At 46.7% G+C, this 16,879-nt stretch overlaps 1 protein-coding gene across 3 annotated transcripts; it reads right to left on the bottom strand.

Annotated features, from left to right (window-relative positions):
* Positions 1-4,317: 4,317 nt before the first annotated feature.
* On the bottom strand, positions 4,318-14,750 carry TMEM171 (transmembrane protein 171). 3 transcript variants are annotated; one of them, XM_061189349.1, is made up of 4 exons: positions 14,573-14,743; positions 10,923-11,629; positions 6,832-6,973; positions 4,318-4,596 (listed from the first exon to the last, which is right to left on the bottom strand). In XM_061189349.1, the coding sequence occupies exons 2-4, from the start codon at positions 11,560-11,562 to the stop codon at positions 4,401-4,403; spliced, it is 978 nt and encodes a 325-aa protein (XP_061045332.1). In that variant the 5' UTR covers positions 11,563-11,629; positions 14,573-14,743; the 3' UTR covers positions 4,318-4,400. The 3 variants fall into 3 exon arrangements, with proteins under 3 accessions (XP_061045332.1, XP_061045333.1, XP_061045334.1); XM_061189350.1 differs by lacking the exon at positions 14,573-14,743 and adding an exon at positions 13,437-13,729; XM_061189351.1 differs by lacking the exon at positions 6,832-6,973 and having other exon boundaries at positions 14,573-14,750.
* Between the last annotated feature and the right edge of the window lie 2,129 nt (positions 14,751-16,879).

The raw sequence follows: 16,879 nt of genomic DNA, 5'->3' as shown, positions 1-16,879 counted from the left end.
CTCTGCTATACAGTAGGACCTTGTTGTGTGTCCATTCTATACATAAAAGCTTACATCTGCTAACACCAACCTCCCACTTCATCCCTCCCCCAATCCCCTCCCCCTTGGCAACCACCAGTGTGTTCTCTACGTCCGTGATTCTGTTTCTGTTGCATAGATAGGTTCATTTGTGTCATATTTTAGATTCCACATATAAGTGATATCATATGGTATTTGTCTTTCTCTTTCTGACTTACTTCACTTAGTATAATCTCTAGTTGCATCCATGTTGCTGCAAATGGCATTATTTCATTCTTTTTTATGGCTGAGTAGTATTCCATTGTATATATGTACCACATCTTCTTTATTCATTCATATGTGGATGGACATTTAGGTTGTTTCCATGTCTTGGCTATGGTGAATAGTGCTGCTATGAATACAGGGGTGCATGTATCTTTTTGAATTATAGCTTTGTCTGGATATATGCCCAGGAGTGGGATTGCTGGATCATATGGTAATTCTATTTTTAGTTTTCTGAGGAAACTCCATACTGTTTTCCACAGTGAGAGCACCATCTTACAATCCCACCAATAGTGTAGGAGGGTTCCCTTTACTCCACACCCTCTCCAGCATTTGTTATTTGTAGACTTCTTAATGATGGCCATCCTGACTGGTGTGAGGAGGTACCTCATTGTAGTTTTGATTTGCATTTCTCTAATAATTAGCAATGTTGAGCATCTTTTCATGTGCCTACTGGCCATCTGTATTTCTTCTTTGGAGAAATGTCTATTTAGGTGTTCTGCCCATTTTGGGGTTGGGTTGTTTGTTTTTTTGTTGTTGAGTTGTATGAGCTGTTCGTATATTTTGGAAATTAGGCCCTTGTCGGTCTCATCGTTTGCAAATTTTCTCCCATTCTGCAGGTTGTGTTTTCATTTTGTTTATGGTTTCCTTTGCTGTGCAAAAGCTTGTGAGTTTGATTAGGTCCCATTTGTTTATTTTTGTTTTTATTTCTATTTCCTTGGGAGACTGACCTAAGAAAACATTGGTATGATTTATGTCAGACAATGTTTTGCCTATGTTCTCTTCTAGGAGTTTTATGGTGTCATGTCTTATGTTTAAGTCTTTAAGCCATTTTGAGTTTATTTTTGTGTATGGTGTGAAGGAGTGTTCTAACTTCATTGATTTACAGGCAGCTGTCCAGCTTTCCCAACACCATTGCTGAAGAGACTATCTTTTTCCCATTGTATAATCTTGCCTCCTTTCTAGAAGATTAATTGACCTTAGGCGTGTGGGTTTATTTCTGGGCTCTCTATTCTGTTCCATTGATCCATATGTCTTTTTTTGTGCCAATACCATACTGTTTTGATTACTGTAGCTTTGTAGTATTGTCTGGAGCCTGGGAGGGTTATGCATCCTGCTTTGTTCTTTTCTTCAGGATTGCTTTGGCAATTCTGGGTCTTTTATGGTTCCACATGAATTTTAGGATTATGTGTTCTAGTTCTGTGAAAAATGTCATGGGTAATTTGATAGGGATAGTGTTAAAGAGGCCAACTTTAAATGCCCTTCTCCTCACCCCACTCCAACTTTTCAGATGGAAATTGGATGAACACATACTTACCTTCCCCCTCAGCTTTCATCCTCTGAAAACTGTTCATTGGCCTGCCCATTCCTCCATAGCTCATAGAAATACCAAAGGGACCTTACCTCATCCCTTCAGTTTCATTAGAATTTGTTGATTGGGTTAGTCCACTTAACTGATCTCCAGAGGAGGACAAAGACATCACAAGAAGGGGTTTTCATAGTGTAGAGGCAGCATGGTAGCACCTGGCGTGGGTAGTTCCACCTGAAGTTGCCAAACTCATCACTATTTTCATACCTCTCAACGCCATAGGAGGAAAATCTGGAGTAAGATTTCTTATGCTCCTGATAATGTTTGGTGTTCAAAACAATACATGAAAAGATGCTCAACATTATCAGTCATTAGGGAAATTGAAATCAAAACCATAATGAGATACCACTTCATACTCAGATGACAATAATAATAACAGAAAATAAGTGGTGGTGAGGATGTGGAAGAATTGAACATTTGTACAGGGCTGGTGAGGATATAAAAAGGTGGAGCCTCTGTGGAAAACAGTGTTCAGTTCCTCAAAAACTTAAAGTTCATGTATGATCCAGCAATTCCATTTCTAGGTATGTACCTAAAAGAGTTGAAAACAGGTACTCCAACAAATACTTGTACATGAATGTTAATAGCTACACTATTCACTACAGCCAGAAGGCAGACACAACCCAAATGCCCATCATGAATACACTGTGGCACATACATACATGGAATATTATTCAGCTCCAGAAAGGAATGAAGTACTGATACACATTACAACGTGGATGAATCTCTAAAACAGCATGCTAAATGAAAGAAGGCAGACACAAAAGTTCACATATTGTATGATATGACTTATATGAAATACCCAGAAAAGGTAAATCCACAGAGACAGAAGCAGATTGGTGGTTGCCAGGAGGTAGGGAGGAGGGAGGGAGTGGGGAGTGACTACTTACTAGGTATGGGGTTTTATTTGGGGTGATGAAAATATTTTGGAATTTGATAGAGGTGGTGGCTGTACAACGTTGTGAATGTAACAAATGCCACTGAATTGTTCACCTTAAAATGGTTAATCTTATACGATTAATTTCACATCAAAAAAATGTTAACACATATAAAGAAAATAAGTAGCAGACCACCAGATGGGTTTTCAGAAGCTATCATCCTTTGCTAGAACCTTGATAGGCAAAGAATGCATCTTCGTATGACTAAATGATTCGTCCCAGCTCAGCTGCCCACGATTCAGTCCTGCAATAAACATCTCACGCTTGGGGACCCCTTTCATTGTTGTGGCTTCATCTGTTCCCACTTGGCTGAATACTGCGGAGACTGATGGAGGTAAGGCAGACTTCCCCAACCAGAAGGTCCAACTTATACCTAAGCATTGCTAACTGCCATTTAAGTTTACTAGCATATAAAAGTAAAATACCCAGTTACAAACCCTAACTTTGAGCCATTAAAAGTGCTCTTGATTATATATGAGAACTCGTGTTTAATTCCACCTAGAAGTTTCAGCTTAATCATTTTAAGCAAATAACAGCAGAAGGAAGTGGTGATAATCTACCCTTTGTTCTAATTTTAAAATGTGAATAATTAACCTTCCAGGGAAAAAAAAGCAGAATTTTAAGAGCAGTTCAGTCCAATAAATGTCCAGTTTAGAAATAGATCAGTCCTGCTGGTACAGACTGTTACCCCTGATTTATTGCAGTGGCAATTCCCATGAAATCAGTCATTACTTCAGTTAAACTATTGGAGCATTAACGCCCTTAAATTCTGCTTTCAGGCACTTAAATGCTGGATAATACTGATTTTTATGGGGATTATGGCTTGTGGTAAAAGGCCTAAAATGTGCATTTTTGCTACATCAAATTTTGTTAACAAAAATGCTAAGTTCCTACAGACTTTAGATTCTAAAAATCAGTTTTTCCTGGGTAGAACTGATAATACTTAGTGATTATTTTTTAAGGTTTATATCTAGAAGTAAATATTTATTATTGCACCCAACTATATAAACGCTTTTGTTCAGCCATAGCTTTATAAGAATAAAAGTTGGTGGTCCAGAAATTCGGGCACCTTATAGTACAGAAAGACTCATCCCTCATGAACCTCTCCAGGGGAACCTAGTTACCAAAGTGCCCCAAGAAATTTCTTCTCCAAAAATGTCACATCACTATAAGAAGGCTTTATGCTGGTAACTGCCCCAGTGAAAATTACCTAGTTACCCTAACTATCTTCTTTCAGAATGAAAAAAAAAAAAGAAAAAAGGAATAGGGAAAAGAGGAAGAAGGAGGAGAGGGAGAAGAAAGGGAAGAAGAGGAGCAAGAAATAATAAAGAAATGAGGAAAGTAATCTGGTTTCTCTGCCCCAGAAGCAATGAACATTGGAAACCCAATGGGCCAAGCTAAACATTAACCAGTACTTTTGGTTGGCCTTTGACAGCACAGGGTAGAGATATGCACCTGGCTTTCAGAAACTAGCTAGATGGGTTCAAAGCCCAACCTCACCATTTAGAAGCAATGTGACCTTGAATAAGTTAATGAGCCTTTCTGAGCCTCTGCTTTTTCATCCACCAATACGAACGATCCCCCCCACCTCCCAGAGTAGGAGGCCTCAATGAGAGAAGAATCTTAGATTCCCAGCCAGAGGCACTCTGCCTCTCCTGTGGTCTGAGGCATTGACAGCTTAATCTGGAAGGTTTGTTGTTGATGTTGATACTACACCAGGAAGTCAGGACATAGCCGATTCTGTTGTATTTTTTATTAGAAAAACAAATTAAATAGTGATCGATTCTATAAAAAATTGAACTGGAGTCCATGGCTCATGGTGGGGAAGGCTCAGAAGATGGAGACAAGGATGTGGAGGCAGCAGTTTCTTTTTCTTCGTATCTGGGAGGCAATTCGGATGAGAGATAGGGAGTGTGTGAGGTCTCAGCGGATGAAGCAGTCCCAGAAATAGTATATATAGATTCACAATCTCTCTCAGAGGCTGTGCCTTGTTCCTCAGGAGTTGGGATCCTATGAAGAAGGAGAGAGAACATGAAAGGGAGCAGAGGCGCTCAGTCACATGCCTTAACTACCAGGTTCTTTTCACATGTTTAATTAGATGCATTTGGAAACATTTGCAAGGGTCTCCAGAGTAATTTCTTCCATATTCTATTCTGCATAGATATGTTTTGATTTCTTACCCCTTCCTGTCCTTAGAGCTCATGGTTACTTTAAGACTGTCTCACTCCTGTTGTCATTTCCCTTGTCACTGAAAAGACGTAGAGTACAAACACACAGATGCCTTCCGAAAAGAACATGCACACACACAGTTACTCTTCTCTGCTATTTCATCTTCTGAGACAGCTAATGGAAGGTAGACAAACTTATGCAAAGAGAAAATTAAATCATTAAGCCAAAAACTTGAAGGAAGGCAGGAAAATGTACTGGTTAATGGAGTGGGGTCTAGCAAAGGGCAGACCTGCATCTGAATTTCCACTCTGCTGCTTTCTAGCTGTCTGATCTCAGGCAAGTTACTTAACCTCTCTAAGCCTCAGTTTCCTCATCTGTAAAATGGGGATGATGGCAGTACCTACCTTCTAAGTAACTATGAGAATGACCTGAGGTAATGTAAGAAAAGGCAGACTCTGGCATAGCAACAGCAGTAGGAGTAGTTTTTAGCAGCAGTAGAAATAGACATTTATTTTAGGGCTCTGGGAAGTTCATCATTGGAGAAAAGAATACAAAAATTCACTAAGAGAATTCTACAAATGTCCAGAACCTAACCTCCCTTTCACCCACACAGGGGAACTCCTGCATTCATCCCTGGTCAGATCTCCAGCTCATCACCCGGTTTGAAGTACAAGAACATGTGCCGTGAAACATGAATGACCAGGTATGGCAGCCCCTGTCCCTAGCACACTCATGACATCTCTCAGGTCCTGCTTCTCACTGCTTTCAAAAATGCACGTGTCTCAGTGTCTCAAAAGTCACTTTTCACTGAGTCCTGCTTTGCCCTGTGAGATTTTCCAGTGATCCTGCCTTCACTTCCTACGCCCTGGTTTCCCATTTGGGAAGGTACGGAGCCTTTTCCAGCCCTGCTCGTCCCTGACGCTTCCCAGAACTCCTTCCTTTCACTCTTTCCCCACCCGTGGATTCTCCACAGGTCTCTGACGCCTTGCCCTCTTGGTTTCAGCAACCTCTTTGCCATTTCATCTCCAGTACCCCATCTCTCTCCCAAGACCTGGCCCATCCGGTCCACCTCAAAGGCCCACACCTCGCTCTCCCTCTACTGCAAGCCAGCTCACCATCTTCTCCCACTTACACAAGCCCCGTCTCTGTCTTCCTCAGTCAGGGACATTCCCTGTCCCTGTCACTCACCCTTGACATCATGATCTCTGCTCTTCGTCCCTGTCGTCCTCCACAGCAGACATCCTCACACACTCCTTTTCTGACCACCCCAGTCCCAGGCTCCTGTCACCTTCAGCCTGTCCATGAGAGTAGGCTTCCCACTGGTCTGGTCACCCCCAGCCTTTCCCCATCACGAGCTGTGCTAACCACTGCTCGGACCCTGTTGCTGTGACTCCACAACCTTCAATGGCATCCCTCTGCCTCAAGGAAAAACACTTATATTTACACTGTTTAATCTGACCCCAGGTACGCCTCCAAATTTGTGGCATGTGGAAACCATGGGGGATGGGGATGGGAGTCTCATATTTCTCTTCGGTCAATCTGAGAAGGCTCTGAGGCCCAGGGAACAACTTAACATTGAGGGGAGAAGCCTGGCGTGGTCAAGTCAGGGTGCAGGTTGATTTTAGCCGGCCACTCAAGTACCTCCATTAGATACTGAAATGCTCTGTACCTGCTGGAGGTCCCCTGGGACCCTCACCCCTCCCACAATCTAAAGCAGCAAAGCCTAACTTAGCAGGGGCCTCCTGGGTTCTGCTCCAGCGCTCAGGACGGCTGATGGGTTTGTGCAGCATTCTGAGGATAAGCCCCGCTAGGACCACATAAAGATGCCTGGAGAAGGCTGCATATTAACCCGGCATAACCACTTCTATAATTTTTAACTTATGTGCTGCCCAAAGTTTCCTGAAAAGTCCTAGGAATATTAAGGCAATAATTCTGGCATAATGTCAGCCAAAAAGATACTCATACTTGGATGGCTACACCTCTACCATAGCCTTAAAGCTGATATGGCCTGAATGTAGACATAGGCCTGAAAAGGTTAAACTCTCCTACTCTTGACGTTCAAACGGAAAGTCTTACCTATAGTTAAAAAGACTGTAATATGAAGGTGGATTTTCATCTGGGAGCAAACAGTCAGCCCCAGGACTGCGAGTAGCTGCAGAAACTGAAGACTCAGGAAAGTAAGGTGGTGGAGGGGGTGGAAATATGATCACGGCATCACCTAAGGAAACACAACATTTCATTGACGATAGATGAGTAATAAATGCAAGCAAATGAGCAAGAGCCAAAGAAATTAATTATATATTTGGCCCATCTATAGAAAAGGTCAAAACACCAGAATTTAAAAGTGAGCCTATCAAATTTACAGAGACGGAGAGCAGAGGTTGCCTGGGGCTGGAGGCTAGGGCGACTGGACTTAGTGTTTAACGCAGGCAGGGTTTCTGTTCAGGATAATGAAAAACTTCCGGGAATTGATCATGGTGGTGGCTATACAACACGGTGAATGTACTTAATACCACTCTACACTTTAAAATGATTAAACTGGTAAATTGTATGTTATGTCTATTTTGCCACATTAAAAAAAAAATAGTGGGCCTATATTTCATAGCAAGTCTGAGCTAAAGCATTTCTGTGAAGCATTTGCTAACAATGTTCCTTACCTCCCCTGGGATGTCTGCTGCTACAAAGCTTTTCTCGTTTTCTACTTACAATTTTAATTCTTCAAAAGTTAGCTGTTGGATAAAGTGCCTCCGTTCCTCAAATGCAGTTTCAACCTCTGAACAAATGACAGTACAGCCACAATACAGCCCATCATCCCTATTTCCATAGTTGTGGTTTATGCACTTGAAGAGTTTTTTTATCTACCAACGTTTCTTCTAAGCTTTACAAAAGAAAGTCAAACTCAAAGAAAAGCTAGGGGTTTTTTTTGTTTGTTTTTTGGTTTTTTTTGCATTTCTGTTGGTACTGTTCACTCCAGAAGACATCCCTGTGTTTGGGCGAGGAGAACTGGGGACCAGATGCAAGCTCTAACTTGATTCCAACACAAAATGTACCAGATGAGTTGCCCAGAACCTTCTAGACATGTGGGCACCACTACAAAGAGGTCTGAGGGCGGCCTCTGATAAGCTGGCAGCACCAAATGACAGCTCAGGAAGAATGAAAGAGGAAAGAGGACTTTACTTCCCTGCAGGGAGGAGATGCTTTGTACTGGTAGCAGAGCTGATGCTCACCTAGGTAGCTGCAGGGTTCTCTAAAGCTCCCGGGGTTCCACTTGCCAGTTCCCACCAAGCGTGGCCCTGAACAAGTTATGTGCCCTCTCTAGGCCTCCCTCAGCCACCACATCTGTAAACTGCAGGCTGTAACTGTACCTGCCTCAGAGAACAGGTAGGAGGACTGGATTTGTGCGCGGGGTTAAAACGGTGCTGAGCACGGAGCAAGCTCTCTCAACTGTAATACATCCTCAAAGGGACTTTCTTCACAACCACCAGCAAGTGGCACCTATTTGCATGTCTGAAGAAACATTCTCAACTGACAGTCTGGCCAGTGGTTCCACTCTCCACCTTGATGCCTCAGTCGCCTCCCCAGAGGTAACTTAGCCCTGCAGAAAATGCATTAACTCCATCTCTCCTTCTGCAAGGAGATGGCGGTTCAAGCTTTTAATATACGTCGCTAACCGAAGCTGGAAAAAGCATAGTGGTTGTCTTGGGATTCTCATTTAATTTTTTCAGAAGGTCTTGGTAGGTCAGAGGAAGGTAGGTTGAATGTTCACTTTAATTACACATTGTAGGACAAAGGATCTGGAAACAAGCCTCTAAAGCAGGCTGATCACCTATCAAACACAGACAAGGAAGTACTCAGAGTCTCCAGTTATCTCTGAGGCTTTTCGATCCCTCTGCCAGGTCAGCTCCCAGCCCTCTTGCTCTCCCCGGAAAGTCCCATGCCCCTGGGGTTTCCCTTCCACTATGTCCTGAAAGACTTGATGTCCTCTGTGAGTTGACCATACACCTGCTTGTGCATCCAGGGTCCAGCACTAGGTGTGCCCACAATGCAGGTATCATGCATCTTGGTTTATCTCTTCCGTCTTCCATTCTGGGAAGAGCTGCATTCTGGCACTTAGCCAAGAACTGCCTCTTAGCACCCCAATTTCCCTCATAAGGCAGAACTGACCATTGACAGACAATGCCTGGAGTCTTAACAATTGTGCTAAAAGGCATGATTTCTAAAAACATAAACCCTATTCCACAATACCAAAGGAGAGAAAGACAATGTGCCAGATTTTCACAGGTTTGATAGGACTTAAACGGTTATGTGGAAAAGATTTTAAACTATGCAGTGCCAACATCAGGACAGAACCGCCCAGGAGTCACTCCAGCACAAGCCCTGCTCCCTGCCGCCCCCCATTCCAACCACCAGGAAGAAGGCTGGGCCCCAAAACTCCCTGATAGTAAACCCAAAGGGCACACCTCGAAATGCCCCCAACTAAGTGGAAGACCATGAGCGTCTCATGAGTGTATTTACTTGGACCCCACTGTGTTCCCCGAAAGAACTAAGAACATCTATAATATTGGGTGAGCCCTTTCGTCATGTAACAACAACCCAGGACACCTGGTGAAGGATGAAGCCTGCAGAAACAGAATTACGCAAGTGCCTAGGGAGGGCGCTATGCGAGGGCCATAGCATACGCATGCCCACCGCCTCGGTTAGGATCCTGGCTCTGCCACTTTCTAGTTTGTGACCTTGGGCAAATTACTTGGGATCCCTGACCCTTGGTTTCTTTATCTTTAACATGGAGACACTAAGAGCATCTGCCTCAGTGGATTGTCGTAGGTGTGAATGAATTTCACACAACAGGCCCTTGATGAGTACACGCTAAAACACCTAGATGGGTATCTGGCCCAAGAATAAGCCCTATATATTTGTTAGCTATTATTAACATATAACTAATATTGATGTTGTCACCATAATTATATAAACGCACAAATAAGTAAGCTGGGAGCTTCAACCCTGGCTGAACACAAGGATGGCCTGTAAATCCATCTGCCCTTCCTTTCTGAGGCCAACACCACGCAAGGCCCACAGCCCAGGGAATCCCCACAGTGAGTACCGCCAGCTCGACAGACAGCCCCACCCGCGAGAAACATCTCACTCGCCACCTCCCTTCCCTGTTCCTTCCACGCTTTCTGCTCTGTAATCCTCTTTGCCCACCCAGCCTTTTAAGCCTGTTAAGGCTGTGGCTTCAGAGTGCGAGACTGAAATAAAACAGTGATTTGCAAAAATGTGCAGCGATGGGGTGTTTTCTTTGTCTGTGTGAACGTGAGGCCAAAGCTACTGATATGGTTCTGTGGGGACCTGACTCTGGGAAATGGTGATCCAGCTCTTCTGCAGATCCCTGGGGACCCAAAGGGACTCTCTAGGCACTCCATGGAGGAAAGAAACGACAGGTGATGTCACATTTCATCTTTGTCTATGCCACTGCTTCCAAACCTTGCTCCGACCCTGAAGCCAAGGACGAAATTACAGAAAATGAAGAATGATGCGGAAAACAGTACAGAAGACTCCCTCAAAACACGGAAGACCAATGGACTTGTGATAGATTCAGAATCCTAGATATTAGTGCTGACAGGAATCTTAGAAATGCAGTGCTCATTTTATAAATACATAAAGTAAGGCCAGGAGAGGTTAAGGACTTCCAAAGACAGCCAGTCAGGGATGACCAGGGATGAGAACCCACGTTTCCAACAACCAGAAGTGCCATAAGTGTTTGGTGTGAGAATAACAGGGGAAACAGTGTCACTTGGCAGGTACCTTAGGTTTTAGAAGGCTCCCAGGCTATCCTCAAGGATCCTCTCACTTTCCTCTTTATTTGCTCTGTGACCTTAGTCAAGGTCACAAGTTAATGTCCCAATGCTTTTGCTAGATAATAAGGAATTGCTGGGAGGAAATGATGTGCTCAAGGATTCTTATGGGGATAACTACAGCAGCAGAACTGTGTCTGTGTGCATCTGCGTGCGTGTATGTGTGTGTGTTTGTGAGAGAGAGAGAGACACACACACAGGGACAAAGAGAGAGAAGGAGAAAGAGAATCTAGGCCAGACCCGGAAGCAGCTCAGTGAAGCCTTGATGCTACAGCCATGGTGATATGAATAAGAACAGGAAGGACAGCCACCCACCTACAGTGACCTGGACGGGTTCCATGTTCTGGGTCTGTCTCTCTTCACTTTCAGAAGCATCCTGGCCCACATTCAAGTTGTTTCTCTTCTTAACATGGGCAACCACGAAGAAACACAATCCCACAAGCACAATCAAGGGTCCCAAGATCTGCAGGGACAGGAATCCACAGATCTGGGGCTCTGAGTCAGCAGTGTCTGTCTCATTCAGCGGTTCCTGCACCCAGTCTGAGCCACACCCGGGGACCCAAATGCCCAGTACACTGATGAGCATACCGCTCGTCAGGAACAGAAACCCAAAGATGAGACACTGGACAAACTGGCGGCTCTCCCCGCAGAGGAAGGCTCGGTCGGAGGCCCCCTGGTTGCCTCGCAGGCGCTCCTCACTTCTCTGAAGTCGTGCCCGGGAGCGGGCCAGGACCACAGCCCCCAGCCCAATCACGGCACACGCGGGCCCGGCGATCTTCAGCACCATGCTGCAGTCTGGGAGGGTTTCGTATTGGCATGCCTGGAACCCAAAGATGGACAGCAGGATTCCCACACACAGCAGGATGGCACCGATGACAAAAAGGAAGAAAATGAGCTTGGTGACACGCCTGTCTCCCTGGACCCCATCTGGCTCGGCAGCAGCTGCAGGAGACATGGCCAGAAGAGGCCACTTCCCCGAGGTGGGTGGGATGTGTTCCTTCCCTTCAATGGTTTCAACAACTCTGCAGACATAACCAAACACCAGATTAAAGTAGGCGCAGGTATTCCTGACCCGCCCTGTTCTTTTTCCCAGATCACACTAGGATGAAATCATAGGGAACAGAACTTTGTGCAACTGATACACTGTAGCACAATGAGCTGGTTCATGAGTCAGAGGAACTGGCATTCAGAAACTCCTGAATATGTAATTTTATAAAGATATGCAAGAAGGGCAAATGCAATTACCATGCACCTAAGAGTATCTTGAAAAATCAAAACCCATGCAACAAAAGTAACTGGGTGTGGCTCTTCCTGTTATGAGTCTGAACAGACTCACTTCCCCAGGTCAAAAAAAACCAAAAACAAAAACATAAAAACAATGGTGAGTGAAGGAAGAACCACAGGGATTGTTTCTGATTTACAAACATCCCACATTTCATCACAGCTGCTATGAGTATTTCCAAGTCGGTAAATTTTCGTTCAGTAACTAACTTTCCATTTCCTATTTTAGACTGCAGCAACTTTCCATTCCATGCTTTATCCTAAGGCTACACCTATGGGAGACCCAAGTTTCAACTGAATGGGAAGGCGGTTCAAGGAACACAGTGAGTTTGGTGGATTTTAAGTTAATTCTGTCAAAATGTGACTCTTGAGTTCTCAAACAGGCACACATTGGGGCTGCCCTGAAATCTGGTGGCCTGGCTGCTTGGTTCTGGGATAACCCAGGGGGGTCTGGTAGCACCTTGTCCCCCAGGTGGGCAGGTGGCCTCTTGCTCACCCTCTTCCATGGTGCCACCCACTTCCACAAAAAGGTTTAGACCCAGTTAAAAATAAGCAGCCGATAAAATCACCAGTTACAAAACACTAAACAGCAACAGAACGTGACTTTGAAAGAAGAGTATACATGAAATCAAGTGGGAAAGCACCTTCCATAAGACCACCCAAGCCCAGTACTTCAAGGGTCTCATATATTAAATGTATCCCGAGCAGTGGGTAAAGAATTGTCTACCTTACACACCCTGACTTTATTATCCAGTTATCTTGTCTTACTCTAATGAATGGAATATTTTTCCAGGACCCTTCAAGCTGGGGCACTCAAAAAGACAACCCAAGTGTAAAGAACATTTTCACTTGCTCAAAGAAAGAAAACTTTAAAAATATTTTGTGCCACTTGCATCCATGGTCACATGAAGGAGCTCAAGATTGAGTCGCTAAAGCCAAGGCCACCTTGACAAACCCAAATCATATCCAAGTAGGGTCAGATTAGGTAAAGAAAGGAAACAACCGGTCTTATGCTAGGAAGTGCTTTTCCAGGAAAAAGTAAGATACAATCAGAAGGAAGTTGGAGAAAGAAGGAAATAGAGGTGGGAAACAAGCTTCCGCGTTAAACTTGGACAAACTATATTTATGAAGATGTAATTAAGCTGAAACAAACATTTAAAGTACTGCACTAATTAAACAAAAATTCTGAGTCCTGTAATATCTTTTGCTGGTCTGAAGATATGAGTGAGGGGTGACTCTCTGCCACAAAGTCCTATCAATTCATTGTACCTTGGGTTGATGCCTTGATTTTGTCGTGAGTCACAAGGCTTCAACTGCCTTAAGGCAAATTCCCCAATACTAGTAAAGCCTAAAACTGGATCTGTAGCTTCCTTTCCATGGACTCGTGGACTAAGCACCTGGCATAGGTGTTAATCCCCCACCCAAAATAGTACGTGGGTAGTTCGTTCTCTCTCCCCTCCCCACCCCACCCCCATAGATGCGCTCACAAACTGACTCAGAGACATCTGCACTAATAGGAGATTAAACCTTTTCCAAATACCAACGTACATTTCATTTCCCCAAAGCCAAATTCGCCTCCCCAACGCTGTTTCCTAAAGGACATTTCCAAATCAGCAGCGTGTCACCACGTCCAAAGCTCTCTGAGTTTGGGTACTGACGCAAAGAGAGGCAAAGTCCTTTACGGGAAAGAGCCTGGTGGGTTTAGAGAGCCGGAGCGCAACACCAGCCCGGAGAGCTCGGCGCGCGGCTCCCGCGGGCGTAGGTGCAGTGCGGCTCCTCCGTGCTGCGCCGCTCCTCGCTCCCAGCCTGGACCCCAAAGCTCAGCGCCCGCCCCGCGGCCACAGAGCGCGGACTCCCGGGGTGCAGGGGAGCGCGGGGCCGGGAGCGCTTACCTGAGGCTCCGTCCTGCGAGGGCGCTGCCTGCGCCGGCAGTCGGCGGGCAGCGCGGCGCCCGCCTCCACCCGCAGCCTCCCGGGCGGCGGTCCGCACCGCACACTCCCACCTGCGTGTCCCGGCGCAGAGGGCGGGCCGCGCGGTGTTTACGGAGGAGGCTGTGCCGGCGCGGGCAGGGCAGGGCGGACTGGCGGGAGCTGGCCGCCGCCGGGTGCTGCACTTCGGGGGCCAGAGGCGCGCCCGGCTCCGGGGTGGAGAGCGAGGGGCGGCGGACCGGGCGGCTTCCGCGTCTGTGACCGTGCGCGCGAGGAATCCGGGAAAACGCCCCCCCTCCTCCGCCTCCTCCTCCTCCTCCTCGGCCCGTGGCCCTGCGGGCACGGGGCGGCAAGTTGGGGTTCTCCTGGCTGTCCCAACTCGCGAGGCGACGGTGGAGGTCCGGGCGGCGTGAAGGGAGCCGGTTCCCTTCCGGGCCGAGAGCCCAGAATTTGGGCCGGGGGTGGAGAAGAAAGGGCAGCGCCTGCCCCCCTCTTCGGTGTGGCCGCCGCCCAGGCAGGGGTCCCCGCGTTCCCGCCGCCGCGCCCTCTGGGACGGGTGCACCCGGGGGCCTGTGGCCCGCCTGCCGCTCCGGAGACCTTGGCTGGGGTCACTGGGGCTAGCCCCTCGCCGCGAGCTCCCCGACGAAGAGGTTATAGAGACACCAGGTCACAGAAACGTGCGCTCCATTAGCGTGTGAGACAAGGGTCCTCCATGCCCGAAGCGTACAGGCATTCGGTCCTAGCTCCGAGACTCACACGTATGGTCGTCATGGTCGTCGCAGTCCCGCTTTGCCATCGAAACCCCTTCCCGGTTCTCAGTCGCTAATGATTTGCCGGACTTAAACTGCTCCCCTTCTCTGCCCTTGAACCGGGCGTTTTGGGATGGGTTTGCTAATCCCCGTGGTACTTGTAACCTGCCCCGTGACACGTGACATGGAATCAACTGTGCCAGTTTCCACATCAGAGGTCAGGGCGCTGTGAAAGGTGAGTCAAGAGCTCAGCCCAAAGAGGGGAGTGCCATGAGTCCTGCGGCCTTTCCCATCCCTGGCACTTCTCCCTGGAGTCCTATCCACTTTGCCTGAAATCAGCCCAGTCATGAGTTAACGCCAACTGCCTTAACTTTTTGGAAGTGCGAACACCTTGCATACCTGATACAGCAAGTTGTTCCCAGTTGTTTTTCACTGCAGTAAAGAATGAGTTGGCTTAGCTGATTACAGAAGGGAGAAGGAGACTCAAAGAAGGGCTCAGAGGGAGGCAAACAGGGAATGGTGGCCACCTGGGTTCTGCAGGTTGGCGGGCTGGGTGGGTAAGACAGGGCTTCATAAGGGAAGCAGACTGGGCAGGGTCTAGTGGGAGGGATTTGCTGGGCCACTTGACCCAGTGGCCAAAGATTATTACTATCTTGAATATCAACACCCCTTGCTCTGGGCCAGGTTCTGTGTTGCCTGCTTTACCTACATACAGCCTGTGGTTCTTTGCTGTGTGTCTCCAGCAACTCAGAGAAGGTTGCAGGCAGAAGGCAATAGGGGAGCTAAAAAGGTCATTTTTCAGCTGAGGAAACCACAGCCCAAAGATGTAAAGCGACCTCCACAGATGGTTAATGTGGAGCAAGGGCCTGAACCAGGCTGACTGTCCCTCCTGGGTACGTCTGTCACCCAAAGGACACACAATGCCACAAACTCAGAAAATGTCTTTTTATCATGCGGCATTTTTATCCCTACAACAGAACAGACGCTATCCCAAGGACATTGCGGCAATCTGTGTCCGGGTGGAGCTATCCTGGTCAAAGTGTCAGGTTATACCACCTGTTGGAAGGGCCTCAGAGCACGCCCAGCTAACGAGCAAATAACCAGCAGTGGCGATCACACAACAGCAGCGGGCACGCAGCTTTCTAGGAACGCAGCCCTGACTATAGGATTTGCCTCCCTACACAGGTCTGCTAGCAATTCCTTTCTGTACAAGGGGGTTTCCTTTTCCTTTCCCTAATCATTCATTCCTTCTCCCCTATTTGAAACTCAGTCTCTGGCCACGTCGTGTGCGGACCTGCAAGGGCCCTGTTGATACAGCTGCCCCTCTGGTGCCACATGACTGCAGGCTGGCCACACATGACAGATTTGAATGTACTGGCACCAAGGACAATCAGATTAGCCTCCACTTGGGATGTCTGCCACTTGGACTGTTTGTGTCTTTTGGAGCCTGTTTGACTAAATTAAACTCCTTGGAAACCAATCATCGGTCATGTATGAAAGACATACCCACCAGCATTCAAGGTGCTTGTCTTTGTAGCAGACCTGTTCTTAAGAAAGAGACTGAATGACCTTGTCACTATCTAAAACCTGGAGGCCTTTTCCAGCCCATGTGATAGTGAAAAAAGATCAGCCCAGGCCGAGTCCTTAGAAAAATAGCATCAGAACAAGCTTAAAAAATGGATGAATCTTGAATTCAGGAAGTGAATATGGAGGGTAAAGCTGAGGAATGCAGCAAAAGCTTGAGAGGAATGAGAAAGCAAGCATATTGACTATCAATCATTGCATAAGAAATTATCCCAAAATGTAGAGCTTTTTTTAAAATTTATTTATTTTATTTATTTATTTTTGGCTGCATTGGGTCTTCGTTGCTGTGCATGGGCTTTCTCTAGTTGCAGCGATCGGGGGCTACTCTTCGTTGCGGTGCGCGGGCTTCTCACTGTGGTGGCTTCTCTTGTTGTGGAGCACGGGCTCTAGGTGCGCGGGCTTCAGTAGTTGTGGCGTGCAAGCTCAGTAGTTGTGGCTCGCGGGCTCTAGAACACAGGCTTGGTAGTTGTGGCTCACGGGCTTAGTTGCTCCGCAGCATGTGGGATCTTCCCGGACCAGGGTTTGAACCCATGTCCCCTGCATTGGCAGGCAGATTCTTAACCACTGCGCCACCAGGGAAGCCCCCAAAATGTAGAGCTTTAAACAACAAAGATTTATTCTCTCACAGTTTCTGAGGGTCAGGAGTCTGGGAACAACTTAGTGGGGTGGTTCTGGCTTGGGATCTCTCATGAGGCTGCAGTCAAGCAGTTTGCTGGGGCTGCATCGTCTG

This window comes from Eubalaena glacialis, chromosome 4 (genome assembly GCF_028564815.1).
Source record: "Eubalaena glacialis isolate mEubGla1 chromosome 4, mEubGla1.1.hap2.+ XY, whole genome shotgun sequence".
Lineage (NCBI taxonomy): Eukaryota > Metazoa > Chordata > Mammalia > Artiodactyla > Balaenidae > Eubalaena > Eubalaena glacialis.
Note: the sequence above shows the minus strand (reverse complement) of the source record. Positions and strands in the feature narration are given on the sequence as shown.